General features: G+C 41.8%; 1 protein-coding gene across 1 annotated transcript in view; it reads right to left on the reverse strand.

Annotated features, from left to right (window-relative positions):
* Positions 1–19,894, reverse strand: part of LOC135883987 (glypican-5-like) — a 632,305-nt gene extending 612,411 nt beyond the window's left edge. Inside the window, exon 1 of the mRNA XM_065411264.1 lies at positions 19,699–19,894. Within this exon, the coding sequence (XP_065267336.1) occupies positions 19,699–19,894 (196 nt within the window). The remainder of the gene's footprint in view (positions 1–19,698) is intronic.
* Positions 19,895–21,831: the final 1,937 nt, after the last annotated feature.

The following is a 21,831-nucleotide window of genomic DNA, read 5'->3' on the forward strand; positions in this document are numbered from 1 at the left end:
ATTTTTCCAGATCATTTATGAATATGTTGAACAGTAATGGTCCCAGTACCGACTCCTCAGAGATACCACTATTTATCTCTCTGCATTCGGAAAACTGATGATTTATTCCTACCCTTTGTTTCCCATCTTTTAACCAGTTACTGATCCATGAGAGGACTTCCCTCTTATCCCATGATGGCTTACTTTTCAAAAGTCAATTTAAATTAAATATTTTTTTTAAATTTATATTTTTTTAGAAATCTAGACCGGTTATGTGTTTTGGTGTAACTTGCATTATCCTTATGTTAAATTTGCATTATCCTAACAAAACATTTACTTTATTCATATCTCTTTTATATGTTGCAGGTCAAAGTGAAAATGAAAAGACAAAAAACAATATAACATTTTTTCCACTCAAAGGCCTCAAAAACTAACCAAGGTGAAGAACACATCAAGAACCAAGAATATATCAACATGTCATCTGAAGGTTCAAGTGGTATATCTACATTCAACCAGCCCGAAGCACAAATACAGCTACCTACTGAAGAAACAGTGTCTCCAAAACCTAAAGGCAGTTCCCGATGTTTGTCGGTCAAAGCGTTCCCATTTATTGAAGTTACAAAAGATGACTACTGGTGCACCTCTTGCAAAAAAGCTTATGAAGAAGAAACGCTTCCCAATGCTATAATTGGTAAAAGTGGAGGAGCTTGGTTTGTCAAACCGATCAGCAAAGCCAATGCTGACAAACTACATGAAAAGGCTGCAAAACACCAGGCCTCTGGAGTGCATCAACATGCAGAAAGCCTTATAAGCCCACTTTCAAAGCCAATTTTAGAAGTACTTAATGAGGCTGTTAAGAATGCTGGAGACACAACACAGTTCATGTGAACAAACATGGATGTGGCATCCTACTTTCTATTTAAGCAAGAGATACCAAACACTACAAACTGGAGGCCAATGTTAAGTGCATTGTCACTTGTTCATCCTGAAGTTGAACACTGGTTCCGAACAAGACCAGCAAATGCTCACTATCTTTATGCAAGAAACTCAACTGACTGGCTAGAAGCATGCGGTGCAACAGTGAAAGACTCAACAGTTGAAAAAGTGAAGAACTCTCTCACCACATTCAAAAAATTTGCATACATGGCTGATGAATGCACTGATGCAAATGGGCATCAAGTATTAAGTTACTGTGTACGTTATCTTGATGTCAGGGGTAGGCCAGTAGATGCATTTCTAGATGTTCAAGTTATAGAAGACACATCGGCTGCATCTGTGACAACCCACATCTTAGAAGAGTTAAATGCTTGTCAATTGGACCCCAAACAGATGGCTGCTTGTGCATTTGATGGAGCTGCAAACTTCTCTGGAAGACATGGTGGAGTACAAGCTTTGCTCAGAGAAAAGTGTAATCCTAATCTCTCCTACACTACACTACACTCCTATACACATCTACTCCAACTAGCACTAGTACGAGCTGTAGAATCTTCAAAAGACATTTAAAACGCTATAAATTTAATGTCTTCATTATATTCTTTTTTCAGCAAAAAGACTGAATATCTTGGAAAATATAGAAGATACACTGGGACTGAAGTTCAAATTAGTCCAACCTGGGAAAACCCGCTGGCTTTCTCATGAGTGATCCTTGGCTGTTGTCTTAAAATTACTCCAGCTGTTATTACTGGCTTTGGAAAGCATCTACCAAGATGGGATGGATCTAAGTAGTGAGGCTGGTGGATTACTTTTGCTACTACGTTCAGAGAAAACTATTGCCATTCTCTCTCTCGTAAGTCTACCGTTGAAACCACTTGCGTCATTAAACAATGCCATTCAGGCATCTGCTACAACAGTGGTATATCTTTGTCCAGCAATAGAAGCTACATTTGGATCAGAGAGCTATCCATTGAAAAAGTACTGGAAGAAGCAAAGACTTCAGTCCAGAATTTGACTAATGAAGGCATTTATATTGAATCCTTAAGTGAAGACGACAAGAAGTGTTTGTTAAGACAACTGAAAAAGTACACAGACGATTCTTAAAAATCTACAACAGCGACTTCTAGATTCTACTCAACCTCTACGTAGCTTTTACAGATGCCTGTCCTATAAAACACCAACAGTTGAGTGGAGTGAGGCACTACCAGCAATGGGACTGCCATGTGATCAGGACAGAATAGAGAATTTGAACACAGAGTGGAATATCATATGACAAATGAATGAAGAGTTGACTTCAACTTCTTTTTTATCATCACTAGTGGCTCGACCCAATCTTTGTGTTCTGTTTCCTGGGATGAAAGAAGTAGGAATTCATCTCTTGCTACTACCAGTCACAACAGCTACAGTTGAGAGTTCTTTTTCATCATTGAATAGCATTTTGTGTTCTGAAAGAAGTCGCCTTCTGCCTGATCATGTGAATGAACTAATGAGCATATCAATTGAAGGAATGGAAGTACCAGACACACGAGAAGCCACCAAAGATGAACGCATTGCATTCAAGAAGTTCATTAACAGAGTTGTGCAAAATTATAACAAGAAACCATAGATGTAGTGCTTCATAGAAGGCTTGAGTAGCCGACTTTAATTTGTGTGATGATTTTAAAACATGAGTTAAATCTAATAAAATGGTCATGAAACATTTTTCAGTTTTTACTATGGTGTCATACAGCCCACCTTCACCCTCACAGTCTCACCCCTCATCGGCCCTGACACACACACCCCGAAAATTCGAACACCCCCCCCCATTTCAATTCCTGGGGAAACCACTGCTGGGGGTAGCAGCAGCTCAGACTAGCCACCTTATTACCCACCTACCCAGATGCCCTGGGTACATACTCTGGCAGCTAGCACAATCTGCTACTTGTGCCATCCCCAGCTACTCTACTATTTTTTTTTATATCTCATCGGCCCTGACACCGCCTGCCCCCCCCATAAATTCGAACCCCCCCCCCCCTAATTTCAGTTCCTGGGGAAACCATTGATTCCCATTTGGGAGGTGTCTTCACAGCCATAAAAGCTAGAGACTTGTACTCAGCTTCCATTTCAAACACAATATGGCAGCCTCCAGAAAAGCGTACCAATGTGCCAAATTGACATAAGTTGACCTAATTCCACCTCCGTTATTGATCTAAAATATCAGCATTTTTGATAGTATCCCCAGAATGAACTTTTGGATTCTTGTCTACATCAACAGCCCTTTAAGAGGAAAGGACATTAGCATTTTAACTAATTCTTCCCAAGAGGGGTTATTTCTATGAAGGAGGGATACAGGGAATGGTAGGTCAGTGTTCAGTGACAGAAAAATATACCAGAAGCTTTAAACTCACAACTAGGTACAGTCAAGTCACAGTTACTTTTTTAGGAAGGCGTATTTTTATGTTTCCTGACTTATCTAGGGCAACCCAGATTAGGAAAGGAAAATCTGATTTATTGAAGCTTGAATCCATAAAGCTTGAAACTAAGGAGGTGATATTTTAGCCCACTAAACTCTGAACTACTCTGAACAGCAAATACATTTCCTTAGATTTCGATAAAACAAAGAACTTTTAGACTCCAAAGCATAACACTCCTGAGAACACTAATTTGAAGACACTCCTTTGATTGGTTCATTTGAAGGCAAAGATCTTTAACAGTTCTTAGCTTCCAGAGTTCTGCTCCATTTCTTCATTTGGCTCTCTCACCTTCAGACTTGTTATAGAGTTATTCTAGATTGCCCATGTAAATGTCATGCATCTCTAGGACCAGGTGTCACTCTGGACGGGGGCAGCCTTAATGTGAAGTTGCTCCATTTGGGATATATTCTGGCTCATCCTGCAAAGGTATACTGTGTGAGGGGATACCTCTACTGCTAACCCTTAGCTCAGCCACACAAAACACCAGTTATCATTTGCTGAGCACTGGGGGGAGAGTCAGCTGCCAGTATACCAGGTATCTGAGGCACTATGGCCTCCCCAGCTATAGAACCCCCATATTTCATTTTTCCTAGTGTGAAGAGAAAGGCTGCTCTACTGGTAGGTGCACTAGCCTAGGACTAGCCTTGGGCCAGTCACTTAAGCCCAGACCCTCACTAGGGGTTAGACACCTAAATAGCTTTGAGGATCTGGGCATTAGTGTCTCTGTGCCTCAGTTCCCTATCTGTGAAATGGGGATACATATTGTGATGTTACACCCCATATTCTTCATAGAAATATTGTTATGATATGAATTTGGCATGACTAAGATATGTTTTATGCCAGAGGGGTCATATGAGGTATCATTGAAAAGGTTATGATCTACTGAATGTGTTTATCCAATTTGTATGCATGTATCTTTTTTATATCTGAAGCTAGGAGTATTGACCATGTATCTGTATTTCAAATGTGCTACTTTGGGTGATACCCACAACTATCCCTTCAGGTACAACAATGAAAATGTCAGACAGGGCTGATGGCCCCTTAAGAAGAAACAATAAGACTCTGAAGATACTAATCTCTCTCCTGCCTGAGAGGTGTCCTGGGACATAGCTCTGACACTACCAGGTCAGGTGGTCCTGTCACCTGATACAAAATACCACCTCAGACACTGCTGGTACTTTTCCACTGTAGGGGGATGGGGATCAAGCAAAGGATTCCTGCCTTAGGAAAAGGCTTTTTAAGGGCTGGGGAGGGGGTTGATCTGGGGAGGGGGTTCTCCACTGCCTACCCAAGAAGGAGGACTGCTGAAAGAACCTGAAGGGAAAGGCAAGAGTGAGTCCAGACTGAGACAGAGGTCCAGTCTGTAAGAAAAATAACTGGAACTCTGAGCTAGAGAAACTCTGCATCCTGCTTAAATTCAACATTTAGGATGAGAAATTACATTTTGTAACCTGTTTCTTTAGTGAATCAAGCTTAGTTTGAGTGTTTTGTTTTATTTGCTTAGTAATCTGCTTTGTTCTGTTTGCTATCCCTTATAATCACTTAAAATCTGCCTTTTGTAGTTAAACAAGAAATAAATGTATTATAACATAACCCAGTTTGTGCAATTCATATCAGTGGGGGCAAGAAGCTGTGCATCTCTGTCTCCACATTGAGGGAGAGGGCAGATTTTTAGGAAATTGCACTGTGCAGATCTTTCTATACAGCACAAGACAGTATTATTTTGGGTTTATTCCCCAAAAGGGGCATGTACGTGAGTGCTGGGTGAATCCTCTCACACAGAGCTGACTTCAGTCTGTGTTTCCAGCTGGATGTGGCCCTACCTCTGTGTGTGTGTGTGTGCGCGCGCGCATGCTGCAAGAGGCTGGAGAGCCTAATTCAGCAAAACAGGGCGAGACAATCCAGGCTGGTGGAGCAGGAGGGGCTCCGTGGAACCCCAGTATATCACGTGGCATACCAGATTGGGGGAGGGTGGGGTGTCGTCTATCCCATCACACACATTTCCATGCTTCACAGGGATGCTGCGAGGATAAAGTGGTGTTCAGATACTACAGTGAGGGGGGCCATAAGAACCTGAGATGAAACCGGATAACATCGGGTGGCCAAAATAGAGGAGGGAGCATATCCAGCATCTTTCAAGCCAGCAATAAATAGTGTTGTAGTTAAGGTTGCTTCACTGCTGTGCAACAATATCTCAGGCCACCTCCATGCACCTATAGCACTCGTGCTCCATGTTATTGCTCTGCACTTCTCACTAGCATCACTGCAAATGGGATGGGACTGAATTTGGCCCTTTGTGACTAGTTTTTTTTAGTGGATCCTTCCTCTTCTCTTTCATTGTACCACAAACGGTGGATTCAAGTGGTTTGGAAGGGTTTGATTTTGCCAGATTACCAGTCTTTTCCAGGCATCTACCAGCACGAACGTATATGGCAAATAGCCCTGGAGACAGATTTCACTGAAGCTATGCTGAGGTATATCTACTGAGGACCTGGCCCTTACACTTTCTCAAGTGTAGCATTTTCATTTCACAGCACTCATTTAGCTCCATATTTATAGAGAACAAAGGGAAGACTGTGCCAAAGTCCTGCTACTTAGACTTGAACTAAGTGGAAGTGAACATGTAGCTGTAAAAGCAGCCCTTTTCAAAAGCAAAATTACGTTGTCAGGGTCCCTACATGCTATGTGCATGGATGGTTTGCAACAAACAACAACAAAAAACAACAACGCTGGCTTTGCACATCACCCATATCAGAGATTAGAGCACTTGAAAACCCTTAGGAGTTCAAGCACTTTGGGGGACCTGAAAGGTTCTCTCAGGCAACATGCAGCTTCTGTATGCTGTTTTGATGTGCCCCTAAGAATGAGGAATCTTAATATGTAGGTATGTGCGAGGTTTTTAATATGGAAATATCCCTAATGTATATAAACTAGAAAACCTTGCTAGACTTTACCTTTATTAATATTATCTAAGATTTTTCAAACCTGGGTGCCTAAAGTTAGGCTCCTGGGTCCTTATTTTGGTATTTGGAAATTCAGGCCACTTATTTAAAGTGCTGGACACCCAACAACTCCCACCTGGGTTTCCTGTTAACAGCATCATAGTAATATTTATATTTATTGACTCTCCGGATGCCCTCTAGAATACTGTATCTTTCAAAGTTCTTCATGATAAGCCAATACTTAGTTAAATAAGAAAGGATTGTAGAAGTTAGGGAATTTGTAAGAATTTGATCCATTTCTTGTGCATAGTACACAAAACATCTTTTCTAATTGCAAACATGGATGTGTAAACATAAGCTTTATTCTCCTCCTCACTATGCACACTTAACCCCCAGTAGCATTAATGGGAATTATGCATGCATAATGAGTGGAAAATAGACCCTTCATGAATAGGGCCCTTGTTGATATAATGAATACATTTAACCATTAATGTTTAGGGATGTGCCGAACTATCCTGCAAAGCTACCATGACCTATGTGATACTGTGAGATTGTGAATGTGGATTTCTGAAATTTGTCTTTTGTTTGTTTTTAAAAGGACTCAACACAGGTACACCAAAATGAGGGCCCTATGCTACACTCCTCTTCCCTGAAAAGAATGGCTCATCATATGTATTTTGTGCTGAAAAAATACAAGAAAAGCAGTGGTCGGGGAATAATTAGAGAAATACAACATCAAGAAGGGCCCAATTCAGTCCTCAGAAGCATATATACAGTTTCCATTGATTTCAATGGAAGCCCCATGGAAATATAAAAAGACCGAATAGAAGTCATACTATACACTCAGAAAAATGGTAGGTCAAGCAGCAAAGTGTGAATGCTAGTTAATGAAGACTTTTACTGGAACAACTTGCTCTCTGCTGCAGCTGTGAAGTCACAATGGAATTGCCTGACTACGTGTCAGCTAAATCAGAGATCAAAATGCAACACATAGCACTTGGGGACATTACAGGTATTAAAGACACTTCCTGAAAGGTTCAGAGTCCATAAAATAATGAATATATTTACTAGCATCATCTATGAGAAATCTAGAATTCTTCCAATATTTTGAGTGCTTTGTGTAGTCTTCAAACAAGTACTCTAAAATGTCAAATGAGAAGTTTCTCTATTCATGAATTACGCATGCATGAATAAACTGAAAATATAATTAATTTGGCACCCTCTTTTAAAACTGATCTTCCCAAATGAGCAAATTAGATGCAGTCTTATTTTAATTAGCACACCCAGTGGACAGTGCTTACCCAAAATGTGAAATGGGGTTGCAGCATTTTGTATTACTACTTTGTCAAACACCGACAATGAGCTTGGTGCTGTACAATACAAGAAATAAAGGCACTTCCTGCCCCAAGTAGCTTCAGTTTAGCATGCCATACCATGTGTAAGATCACTGGGTCAGGGACCATGTCATCTTGTGTGTTTGTATAGCACCTAACATATATGACTTTCCATGACCAAAAAGCATAAGAATGATAAGCTTCCCATTTTAATGATACATTTGCCACAAAAAGCTGAAACCTCTATTACTTCAATGCAATAGAGTGTGTACATTGTACCTCTGAGCTTTACAATTTATAGCCCTGACACATAATGGTCAGGTAAATGGACTGTGTGACTCACTGTGTAGCCTTAAAGAAATACAGTAACTCCCCACTTCACATCCTCTCGCTTAAAGTTGTTTCCATGTTACGTCCCTGTTCCATTACAGAACATGCTGGTTTAAAGTTGTGCAATGCTCCGCTATAACATCGTTTGGCTGCCTGCTTTGTCCACGTCTGGCAGCCCCCCTATCAGCTCCCCTACGCCGCCCCCTCCTAGCGCCTCCCGCCCACTGGCAGACCGCGCGGATCAGCGCCTTCCCCCTGCTCCCCCCCGCCTCCTGCCCGCAGCAATCAGCTGTCTTGAGGCGTTCAGGAGGCTGGGGGGAGGGAGAGGGGAGGGCTGCATGCCGCGTCCTCGCTCCTCCCCCCAGCCTCCTGAACGCCGCAAGACAGCTGATTGCCGCGGGCAGAAGATGGGGGGAGCAGGTGAAAGGCACTGATCCGTGGGGTGCGCCGGTGGGCGGGAGGCACTGGGGGGGGGGGCGCATATGGGAGCAGATAGGGGACTGCCAGCCTGTTTAATACCTGAATTAAATTGCTTGTTTAAAAATGTATATAGCGCCTTTTGTCTGGCAAAAAAAAATTTATTTCCCTGGAACCTAACCCCCCCTATTTACATTAATTCTTATGGGGAAATTGGATTCACTTAACATCATTTCGCTTAAAGTCGCATTTTTCAGAAACATAACTACAACGTTAAGAGAGGAGTTACTGTATTAACCTCTCTGGCTCTACTTCCTTCTCTGTAAAATGGGAACAACAATACTTTCCTTACCTGCCTCACAAGGGTGTTTTAAAGATTAATGGTTGCTAAATACTGAGGACATGTAAAGTGCTAATCTGGGTATCATTATTATTACAAAAATGTTTAAATCTAGCCCAGGGTGAACCTAACTATTGGATGAAAAATGACCATGTTTTCCTAAATGATCTACAAACTACCATACACCCCTTCCATTACTGGAACTGCAGTGGGAGACCAATGTTCATAAATGGCACATGAACAGAGAAGTTTCATCACACTTATACCTGAATTAGCTAACCTTCTGGCCTGAGCTCTTGGTCTGGTGCTATAGCTGCTTTAAACAAAATCCAAATATAAAATATTATGCAGAAACATTTTGCAATTTTAATTTAAGCATTTCCCCCACTCCCAAAATAGCATGTGGCCACAAGTGCTTAGCAGGAAGTGGTGACAATCTGTTGCTTCCTGTTGTCTTTATCCACAGAAAAGATAACTTGTTATATATTAGGTGAGGCATGCATATAATTTCATCTAGTGGTGCTTCCTACAGAAGTACTCTATATAATATGAATGAAACGTATTACATCTTAAAAGGTATTTAGAGAACATATAATATGTAAACCAGGATGATTCAATCACATTAAACGAGGATATCTTATCAAACTGACTGACAAGACTGAAAGACTGGGCATAAATTCTCAGTGTGTCACAGACTTGGCTGCTGTTAGGAAATTAATTCTGATCCATCAAAACACGTTTCCCATAGAAGCAGATGCTGTGCTATATACTGATAAATGATGAGTACCTAATGAAGTATTATTAAGCATATTCCTTTTTTCATGTCATTTTATGCTTTCATGTAATGGGGATCTAATTACAAAGTCTTTGCAATACACTGAATTTTGTCTATGGGTTTTATACACATTTGTACAGATAAGAGAAAAATCTGCTATATTGTATAGGGTACATTTTACATATAGCTTTGCATTTCTATGATCCTCAGCTTCATGCCAGCTTACATGATTAATTCTCATAAAAGCTCTTACTAATTTTGATTTTATTGATTTACATACCGCCTATTACCATGGGAGCTTTGTTTCCATTTATCATGTTAATGCCTTTTTATTAGCTCTGCCCTTTTGTAGAGAACCTATTACTATAAATAGAAAGAGGGCTAAAGTCTCACTGTACTGTCTGTAGATTAAAAAAAAAAAAAAAAAAAAAAAACCCTAACATTTCCTACCATTGTTACCACCGGTTCAGCCATGGGAACACTAGTGTAGAAAGAACTCTAGATAGTCACCAGCATTTTAAAGGACCATGCTGTGCAACCCTGGTTTTTAGTCTGCGATACCATACACTATTGGAACCACTAGCTCTTAGGAGAATCAAAATAAATAAGCTCAACAGAATCTTCCCACCTGAGATAGAAGCCACAGAGCCACTATTTCCTGTAGGTGGTAGATAGATTTCTTCATAGGTTGAGCTGATCCTATCCAGTTGTTATTAAAGACAGAGAAGTTCCATCTAATCAAAGACATGAAGCCTAGATATGTCCAATCTTCATCTGAAGAAGCAGAGAAATTTGGCTCAAGAAATTTGCAAACCTGAAAGGTCTACCTGCTCCTACAGAACTGTCTACATTCCCCTTGTGACTTTTTGGAGGTGAGCAGGGAATCTGTTCTTTTCCCACCATTTCAACAACTGCCTTAACCAGAGGCTTTCTTCCACAGTAGATAGGTGCAGCCATTAACTTCTTGGCTTGAGAGTCGGCCTTCCATGACTTGAGCCTAAGCAGAAAATCTAGCTGCGAACTGGAAAAGACAGAGGCTTCAGAAACAAAGGGCACAAAGAGTGATGTTTTCTGCAAAATGGATGTGGACCTTCTGTGCAAGTTTATCTATACATGAGAAATTGGCTCTTGTGAGGCATATTGCTGATGTGAAAGCAGTAAGTTACAGTGCTTTCATATATTTTGACATTAAGAAATGCATTCTTGCATCCCCTAGGTTTTTGGCTAGAAATGTCCCACAGAAGGGACTATCACATCTTTCATTAGAAAGGTAAGAACAGCACCTCTCAACCCCAACCCCTGGTTAGTAAAAGAGAGAGACCACTTGATTAGCTTCCAAGCACTGACTAGAACCTCTGGGTTTCCCTACTAACTAAGCAATATCACACAGCCTCTAGGTCTGCTTGAAGTGTTGAATATAAAAGGGATACAAAGTCCCTTTTCTGAACCTGAAGAGAAATATTATCTAACCATTCAGCTGCTTTCCTTTGTTTTCTTACCCCCTTTCCTTTCAGTTGCTCTTGCTCAGGTTGAAGATCCAGGCTGCTGATCTATTTTTAAATCATGAACTCCAAATATTAATGAGGCTACGGATGGATGCTATGGATATCATCCCCTGAACAGTCATGCTTAAATTCAGAAAGTGCTCCTTTCTTAAAATCCAAAGTATACCTGCTGGAGAATGAGGAACTTGCTTTCCTATTGGTTTTGAGAGGAAATTTCAAAGGAATCTAAGGAAGTTTATAGATTCCAAGGCTAGAACAGATCATTGTGATCATCTAGCCTCCTGTATAAAATGCCATAGAACTTACCCAGAATAATTCCTAGAGCTGATCTTATAGAAAACCATCCAATCTTAATTTAAAAATTGTCAGTGATGGAGAATCCACCATGACCATTGGTAACATGTCCCAGTGGTTAATTATACTCACTGTTAAAAATGAACACTCCATTTCTAGACAACATTTGACTAGCTTCAACTTACAGACACTGAATCATGTTAAATTTTTCTCTGCCAGAATGAGTGAAGAACCCATTTTAAAATATTTGTTCCCCATGTCGGTACTTATAGACTGTAATGAAGTCACCCCTTAACCTTCTCTTTGTTAACCTAAATAAATTGAGCTCCCTGAGCCTCTCAGGCATGTTTTCTAATCTTTTAATAATTTTCATGGCTCTTCTCTGAACCCTCTCCAATTGATCAACATCCTTGATAGGACCCCAACTCCATTGAAAGGCAATAAATTAATAAATAAAGCCTAATTACTTAATTTTATAGAATTTGAGGAATTTTCATAACTCTTGGATTATGGACTTGAACTGTAGGACCATTTGCTCTTTCCTTTTTGTAACACTGGGAACTTGTCAAATTCCTCAGCTTCTGCTAAAGTTGAGGAAGATGAACCTGAGGATAAAGGGACGGCATCAATCCTCCTCTTCTTATATTGGATTTATTTCCTTTATTATGTTTAGAGGAGAATCTGATCTGAATCACTAAAACAGAGTCACTTTTTGTTCACCTGAACCAAATGTTCATACAAATCACTGAGGATATTGCGGTTTTTCTGAGGCTCAGGGATAGGAGGCTGGAGATTTCCATCTGTCTGTGGCACACCAATTCCATCTTGATGAGGAACTAAGCAAATACAAACAGATTCTCTGCTTATGGATTGCACACGGGTTGCTGGGGGGGAGGCATTACAGAGTGGGCAGCTGGTCCCATGTCAGCTAGGAGATTTATTAAGAGGTGGGGGAAGCAGAGGAAGAGAAAGGAAAATATTGCCACTGGCAGGAGTCCTGCCTGTTTCTACAACAAACCTGGTGAGGTTCACAGTTCTAGTGGAAGGTTGGAATGCTAGCTGAGAAGAGTAATGGAGGGAGCATCACTGATTCTAGGAGCTGCAGGCTGCTGAAGGACAATTATTCTGAAGCAGCAGGGAAGCAGGTGCAGTAGCAGCAATCTGAAGCAGACTGCTGAGGCCTCTGGAATAATTGCTGCCTTACCTGAGCTGTTTTCCCACCTGAGTGGGGAAGTTGGGGGATGGGAGGACCTCAGATTCATCCTCCCATTGATCAGGATCTAGTCTAATCTCTGGCTGCTATGGAGATAGGGGTACAAAGAAGGAATTTGCTGGAGGAATGAAGAGACCTCAGGAGACATCCTGCCTGCCAGCTAGATCTATCTTGATCTTTTATAGCTGCTTTCCTCTGCAGAGCTCAGAGCACTTCACCAAAGAAGTATCATTATCCCCATTTTACAGTGGGGAAAACTGAAGCACAGAGCAACTTGCTCACAGTCATCCAGGAGGACAGCAGCAGAGCTGGGAATAGAAGCCAGGTCTAGTGAGGCACAGTTCAGAGCTTTATCAACTATGGCACGAGTCTGGGCCAGAATCCGTGCCTTAAACCACTAGGAAGAAGCCAAGTGTGTATCTAGTGTACACGTGAATTTTACATACTTTAGGAAAAGGTGACATACTATACAACAAAGCACCAGCCGGGAGCTTTGGCTAGCCAACTGCAATTGCAGAGATTTTCCTGCAGAAAACTATGAGACCATATAAGTAAACAGAAAGGAAAGATTTATAAAATTCACCTAAAACTTCTGCATCATTTCTAAGCATTAATTGAATCAGGCTTCAGCACCAGCCACAACTCCTCATATACATCCCTGGTACAATGCTATTGATTTCTTTTGCACTACATCATTGATGAATTTGGACGCATGGGATCATAGAAGATTAGGGTTGGAAGAGACCTCAGGAGGTCATCTAGTCCAACCCCCTGCTGAAAGCAGGACCAACCCCAATTAGTATCAAATATCAGAGGTAAGAGTAAACTTGAATATAAATTACGATCCAGAACAGATAATTTCAGTCACTCATTCTGATGTGGCAAAGGTTTCCAGGGCCAATGAAATGAGTACATTTTGCATCTGGCACATGCCAGAGTTATAAGTGACTGGCAGAATGCTGCTGTGAGCAAAATGTGTTTCAGTACTGCACCTTTAGCGGTGGGAATTACACAGTTCTCATTAAGATGAAAGAAATAAAGAGCTGAGCAGTAATAAAAGGAGCAAACAGGAAAATAAAGCAGTGCATGACCCATTTTATAATTTAAAAAAGGTACATTTAATGGATATTCTCAGACAGCTCCTGCTCCTGCTTAACTCAATGGAAGCTTTGTCACAGATTTCACTTGAAGCTGTTCCAGCCCAATGTGTATACTGTAGCAGCAAGCAGTTATTGATAGGAATCTATGTATTTCTTATAGCTATTCAGAAAGAGAATCAATTTTCATGTGAATGCATAAAGGAAATTGTTAACTCATGCCTGATCTTCCTATTGGATACTCAGTGTATATCCATGGTAATAGACTAATTTACCAATTTAAAGGTGCAAGATCAGGCTCAGAAGGGTAAAGAAGTTGTAATTAGGACAAATACGTCCATGAGAATGGGCTGTGCAACCTGTGTGTGTTACAAGTAATAGAGAAATAAGAGTGAGCACGACAAGGAAGATATTTAGATACTCCTTCACAATGTGCAGCAAGACAGCCATTTGGGAGGTAACAAATTACTGGAGTAAATATCCCTCCAAAGGTACTTTTCATAAATAGTATATAGATTTAGATCCCATTTCTTCCATTGTTACTCACACTGTGCGGTACTTTTTTCTGGGAATCACCCCAGTGAAATCAATGGGACTATTTCCATAATAACATGCTAGTTAACATGATTAAAGGAGACAAAAGTGAGTCTTTAGAGAGGAAGGATGTTCTTGTGGTTAAGGGACTGAACTGGAAATCAGGAGATCTGGCTTCTGTTTCTGACTGTGCCACCACCTCATTATGTGAAAGTAGGCATGTTGCTTACCTTTTGTCTCAGTTTCCCCACCTGTAAATTTGGAAGGATACCCCTTGTGAGACTAAAGATATTAGTGTTCAGGTGACATTCAGATACTATGATGCTTAGCTCCACAGAAAAGCTTATAAATATGGGAATGTAAAACACAGCATGTATGCAAATGGAATTTAAAAATAAATTCCTAGTCTCACAATATATCACTTACTAGAAGCCCCAGATGTGGAGGGTTTGGGTACCTTGTGGGGTCTAAGTATCAGATTTGAAATATCTTGATGCCCTGGAATCATAGGCTCTTCATTCAAATTTTTAGGAGCACAAAGTGAGTGGATTCCACTGGTAGCAGGGAAAACATCCCAACCTTCCCTCAGTTTGGAGTAATTTGAATAAGAGGCTCCTGAAAATCCCCAACAGCTCCCTTTAGAATATGACTAGTATAGGTCATTGCAAGTGAGTCTTTCAGATGACATCTTAAAAACAGAAGCCCTCTCTGCAGTGAATGGCCCTTAAGGAGTTCAAGACATTTTTTCGTAAGGTAGTGGTTTGCTCAGATGTCCCTGGCCAAAAATTTCCCTTCTCCACACTATTGTGCAGCATGCAGGCTCCCTTCCTCTAATCTACATGTAACTGAATTTCAATCAGGAAACGACTCGTGTGTGTACTGCATATACTGTATAAGGCCAGATCCTCAGCTGGTGTAAGTCTGCAGAGTTCCATTGAAGTCATTAACAGGAACTACAATTAGTGACTTCAGTGGAGCTACACCCATTTATACTACATGAGGATCTGGCCCATAGTCTGGAAAGTGCTTTAGGATATAAAAAATTAGTTTTATTATTAGTTTAACAGGCACCACCTGTAGAAGGAAAATAGCTCCCCCTAGGCATCCCACACCCTCCTTCAGCCTGATATGCAAAGGTGCAGCTCAGATTTTTAAGTGCTATTCTAGTCTGTTCAGGTTCTTGCACTGCCCTCAGCACTGTTGTATCTGAGCACCTTCCCGTAGTAGGTTAAGCAACATGACTAACCTCTGTCACATGGGTCTTATTCCATCTCTTATCTTCCCCACAGGGAGTAAATTGTGTGTACAGAGAATTGTTTTGTTTCGGTGGTGGGATCTGAGGGGAAAAGGAGGAGTGTTGACATCACACTTCTATGGGCAGGTAGGGTTCTCCCTTCTACTGGTAGGGAAAGTTTGACAACCCGAATATGGCAGGACTGGGCCCATATGTTACATCGGTTTACAAGCTTCATAAAAAATATGTACTAGTAAAAATGACACAGTTGCCTCTTACTAAGAGGAGAGATTTGAGATGAACCTTCCCTGAACTGAACTGTAAAGTCCATCACATCATACCTCTTTTGTGATGCCTACAAGAAATCAGGCAACTACAGCTGGCCAGGGAGACAATATTTATTTTAAAAAGCAAAAACAAACAAAAAACCCATTCAGATGATTCAGAACTATCCAACTGTGCACACAGGGCATGCTCCAAAGCCACTGAAGTCAGAGGGGACTCTTTCCATTGGTTTCAGTACATGTTGGATCAGGCCCTCAGCAAGCCTCTATAACTGCATGACCTTCTTACTGTTCCTCTCACCTCACCCCTTTCCCTCCTAGTGTACGTTATCCTCTGCTGTGTACAGTCTAATTAGATTGTAAACTCTTTGCAAAAGGGACTTTGTCACCCAGTGTGTTCATACAGCAATAATACAATGAGGCCCGCAATTCTGACTGAGGTCTGAAAGTGCTACCACAATATGAATGTCAAATAATAAAAGAAAGAGCTGGTCACTGTAAAAATAATTTGTGGTTTCCTGCTGGGGGAAGAAAACCCCACAACCATAAAGGTAACCAAATGAAGAACTGATGTACTGAAAAACAGTTTAATATTTAATTAAGAGGACACAAGATAGAAGGCATTATAGACTGACAACAGATATTGTTAAGCAGTTCAGAGTTAGACTTCTGGTGGAGTTGGGAACACTTAATGCACAGAGAAGATCAATATTGCCCTTTGTGCACTTCTTCCCTCCCCCTACTTAATTAAAGAGAAACCTCCATGTCAGCCAAAGTTTAAAAGCACATTCACTTTTAAACATCTGTAGCTATTCTCTTCTGTATGTCACTTATTTCTGAGACGGTTTGCTAGTCAATAGGAACATTCTGTGTGAAACTAGCACACTATGAAGACTACCTCTCCTCTGAAAAATCACAGCAGATTGCTACTTGACATGACACTGAGAAATCTAACTTCACCATGCACAGGCACAGCAACAGGCCATCTCTTCCTTCGGAGCACATTCCCTTGCTCCCCTGTTTTGCCTAGGATCGTACGAGTTTCGCGAGGGAATGGAAAACTCACAGGCAAGCTTTCCATTAAGTTTGGAAAGTTTCTTTCAGAAACAGCTTTTTGATTTCTACCCACAGAACAGTCATCCACCAGCTTGTAAACTTTCTGAAATACTTAGGGGTTAGATAGTCTCATGCATGGCTGAGATGTAAGACACCTCATCCCTTACCATTCTGAGCCCTCCCAGGTTGTAAGATGTCTGGCCACAACATGAAGAACAGGTGCTACTTGGCTGATACTTCCCCTTGCAGACAACTGGGTGGAGAGGGGAGCAGGGGAGTGAGGAGCCCTGACTCTGTGCCCACCAGCCAAAGAGTAGCTTCCTATCACACAGGGGGAAGAAGCTGCTCCACAAAATGGGGTGAAGCAACTTATTCTCCTCCCTAGAGCATGCAGGGAGTAAGGGAAGAATTAGAGTGTTTCGGATCACAATTCATTCATTGGTCTGCTACTGGGATGGTGCAGATGTGAGCCACCCTTTATATGGGGCAGACTGGAAAGTCACAATATAGCACTAGGGAAACAGAGGTATAAGAAATGCTTCTTTTGCAAAGCTAGCCTGGCATATTTTAGGAAGCAAGAAAACAGGTTGTGTCCAGACAAGTCTCATCACACATTTTATCAGCTTTTATACGTATCCCTCAGACCCTTTTGTTACACCTTCCTGCTCCTGGTATCTACTATTTTATTAGCACAAGAGACTACTAAAATAGTTCAGGTTTTCAAAACACTGCTCCTATGAATCTCTGTGTGTCAAGAACTTTTATCCACAGATCTCAAAGTGCATTACAAAGGAGAAGGAAATGATCATCTGCACTGATTCCACAATGGGTTACAACACAGGAGTTGCAATAACAGAACAGTCCATCTAGTCTAGCATTCTCTCTATGAGAGTAGCCAGCCCCAGAGGCCTGATCCAAACCCTAGTTAAGATTATGGGAGTCTTTCCACTTCAATGGGCTTTGGATCAGACTCCAAATGATTTAGAGAAAGGGATTAAAAAAAAAAAAAAAAAGACAACCTAAATGGACATTTACACAATTGCATGTCTATAGCCTTAATCACTTCCTAACCACAGGCAGTTAATAGTTGACTTATGACCTGAAATATAAGGGTTGATAGTCCTTTTGTATTATATTCTTAAGACATAGGCATACTATAGACATGGATATGATAAGTGTATAGATAGATAGATGATAATTCATATAAGGGTTTAATCATTGAACACTACAAAACTCTTTGCCTCTGCAATATCTGGTGATGATGAGTTCCACAGGTTAATTATGGACTGTGTAAAAAAAAAAAAAAAAAAAAAAAGTATCTTTTAATAGGTTTGTTCTTGAATTGTGTGCAAAGCTAAACAGACCAATCTTTTCCATACCATTCATTAATTTACACGTGATAAATATTACAGATACAATATTAGCTATGTAAAAGCAAGGTTCAGTTTATTATTCTATATCTCCATGTTGCCTCTTATTCACCTCTCTAAACAGAACAGTCCTAACCTTTTCCCTAATTCATCTTTCCTCTGAATTAGAAAATTACGGTACATCTGTTTAGAGAAAGCAAAGAAAAAAATCAAACTATAATTTATACTTTATAAGAGCTCCCTATTGACTCAATTATTAATCCATTTTCTATGTAAGGGATTATGGAAAATGTTGCAGTCTTAAGTCTTTCCCAGACATCACAACATTTTTTTTAAGTTAAAAAACATGGTAAGGAATAGTAAATTCTCAGATCTTGTTTTCACACATTTCAGTGAAATCAGACGTATGGAGACAATCAATGAACTATATTAGCACACTTTCCTCCCCCCCCCCCCCCCAAGTACTAGCAAAAGCACAGCTGCTACTTCTAATTATAAAAAAAAAGTTTCCTTTGATTTTAATGTGTGCCAAATGTATCCAATTTTGTCCTACCTGTGATCTAGTTAAAAACTGGTGCTATAAAATGTTCCACTTTGCATTAGTGTAGCCACAAAACTGTATGGGTCAAATTCTCCAATGAAGTTAGGTCAGGAGATAATTGGGCCCTATAAAGCTAAACTGCTCCTAGCTATGCAGCATAGTGCAATGTATGTCCTCTTCTGTGGCAGGGACTCAAGAGACTTTGGAAGTCTTTTCAGATCCAGAGAGCCACAGTGATTTACTGAGTTCTGAGATTTGTTGCAACAACAACTTCTTGGAAAGTAAACATAGCAGTGTAAAATGGAACTAGAAAGAGCAGAACACTAAGACTTCTCAAGGATAAAGAGTATCTAGTATCGTTAGCTATGAGGGAATTTTGAAAACATTTCTCAGTTTTGTTCCCTGTCTTCAATCTTTCTCAGACATCCAAAAAAGTCGATGTTTTTGTTTTTTATTTAAAAGCCACATGGACCACAACAGTCAGACACTCTCAGATGCTTTTCTGAAGGGAATTTTCTAAGGGATCTGGGTAAAGAGATCTTCACAGTGAAAATGAGTCATGAACATTCAGGGAACTTTGTAGCAAAAACGTATGTATATTTAAGTTTTAGTTGGCATTGTTTCCCCCATTTGGCCTGTGATCTCTGCCCTTTCCTCCACTGAGAAAAATGCATGGGACTGGCATTATCTGCCCAACTTTGCCCCTAACCTGTGCAAGGGTGACTAAGAGGAAAGTTCAACCAGTTCTTAAAGGGGGACACTATCCCCGAATGCGTTCATGTCTCTGAACTATTTGCAGGAAAGTTCATCTGCTGTTGTCCGCATCTATTTAAACTCCATTGCATCCTCCCACCCTCCTTCTCTTTAGCTTGGGGTCTTTAGGTCTCCCCCTTGTCTTGATGTTGGTCTGGGTGCTGGTTAGCCTCTGTCCAGATTTCCAAAGAAGTTTCTTTTAGGTTTTAAAGTGTGTCCAGGTGGGAAAACTTCAGAGTCCCTGCTCCCAAAGGAGCCTGGTGCAAACGCGGAGTGCCTGGGGAGGGGGAAAGGGTTAAGGGGACAGTACTGACCAGCAGTGGGCACATCGGGAACCAGCTTGAGGGGGCCGATCTGCCGGATCTGAAACGCCGTCCGCACTTCGTGGCAGCTGGGAGACTTGACTGCAGAGACCCCGCCGCACAGCCCAGTAGCTGCCGCCGCCGCAGCTAGCAGCAAGAACCCGAAACGCTGCCGGCTCAAGACCCCAGGGCTCCTGTCACCGGCCATTTCCACATTCCCCCCGGGGGCAGAGCCAAGCCAGGGACCGCAGCACGCCCCCCGCTAATCAGTGCCCAGGAGCGGGAGCGGGACCGGCCCCTGGGCGAAGTTGCGAGCTGCAGGAGACTGGGGGAGGTCTTAATCCGCTCGGCACCGAGCGCTGCAGCCTCCGAACGCCGGCACCAGCTGAGCTCGCTGAAACGTCCGAACGCCGGCACCAGCTGAGCAGCCTCGCAGGTCGGATCCCCGCGGCCAGCTGAGCTCGCGTTCCTGCCGGGCTGCCTTCAGGGAGGGCCCTGGGCGCTCTTGCTGTTGCCGCCTAGCTCCGCTCGCTAGGCAGGGTCTGGGAGGGGAGCAGCCGATCTGCTCATTGGCTTGTGCTATAATTAGACTAAAAAAAAAATCTGGAGGGAGTCTCCTTTAAAGCCGCACTGTCTGCAGCTAGTGGGCAAGCTCGCCGCCAGCCCAGCCCGCTCGCTGTGTTAGCCACCGCAGGGAGCCCCCGCTAAGCGTGCATAATGGGCCGCTGGGCGACTCGAGACTGAGCGACACGCCCTGCCCTGCAGTTGGCTCAGGTCTATCAGAAAGCCAGGGTACCCAAACGCGGGCCATGGGGAGAGAAAGCACTAGAGAGGAACTCCTGCCCCACTGAAATCCAAGGGAGATCTGCTGGGCTTCAGTGCAGCTAGGATCCCACTCCCGGGGCTTTCCTGCCTGGAGCCTGGGCAGAATCTGTGCGAAAGGGACGCCACCAAACCCAACAGCAGGAGAAAGGAAACGCACTCAGGCCAGGCTTGTAAAGCCCTCTGTACACTGGGTAGAGTTTCAGATACCACAGGATTAAGGAGCGCTTTGACATGGCAGCCTTGACCTGTGTAAGGCATGGGACTTTGAGTAAGGAGAGGGAACCCACGTGTCCTGGCGCTGCCACTGACTTCCTGGGTGGCCCTCAGTCAGCCACTTCAGCGCTTTCTGCCTCAGCTTCCAGAATTATCATAATCGACTTGAAACGTAAAATCTGTGCCAAGCACTCTGACATCCTCAGCTGGAAGGAACTCTGAAAAAAACCCAAAATATTTAGCATTGTTTATGTATGAGTTTTGCTGGATCCCATGCAAAATGAATGGCACTCAAATACAAGGACAGGGTCATATAATCCTCTAGATAGCTCCACTTAAAACCAGGTCAAAGTCTGACTCCTACTGAGTTCCACTGTAATTTAACCTCAGAGTTCAGGGGGACACAAATCTCTACCTGAACAACAACAAAAAAAGGGTGGGGGCGGGGGGAGGCTTTCTGGTCTTCAGAGTCACTGGAACTTTTAAAAAAGTTTTGCAAAGTAATACATGGAATAACATCTGACAGTCCCTGTGGTTTATAAAACCCCAGCTACACAGGTATCAGGGACCTTTGAGTAGGATCAATTTACAGCAGGATTTCCAGAGGGGGGAAATCCATACTAAAAGGGACAAGTTACCCAGGGGAAAGTAATGCCTGGTTCCCAAGGAAAATAGATGTAAAGATGAGGGAGGAAATCATGTTTAATGACATCACTAGATTTAAAAACAACAACAACAAAAACCTAAGCACAGTGCGCTGGAAAAATCCAGCAGGTTTGCTTGTTTTATATTCCAAAAATCCATATGGAGGACATTGAATTCCAAAGGAGAGCCTCAGGAAACAGTTTATAATAATGACCAATAGACACTATTGTAAACAGGAGTACCTTTAATTGCACACCCAGGAAATCCATACATTTCTCTCTACTGCTAATAGTTCTTGCAATAACTCAGTAGCAATTAAATTCTGTTGCAATTATATAGTTTCTCAAGCAAAACAACATTGAGAATACATTGCAAACCCACTTGGTGCTTTAGATGATTCCTGAAGGCATTAAAAACACATAAGCCAATAAATCTGCCTGCAAATGTATCAAGTGTCAGGAA

The sequence above is a fragment of the Emys orbicularis genome, chromosome 9 (assembly GCF_028017835.1).
Source record: "Emys orbicularis isolate rEmyOrb1 chromosome 9, rEmyOrb1.hap1, whole genome shotgun sequence".
NCBI classification, from domain to species: domain Eukaryota; kingdom Metazoa; phylum Chordata; order Testudines; family Emydidae; genus Emys; species Emys orbicularis.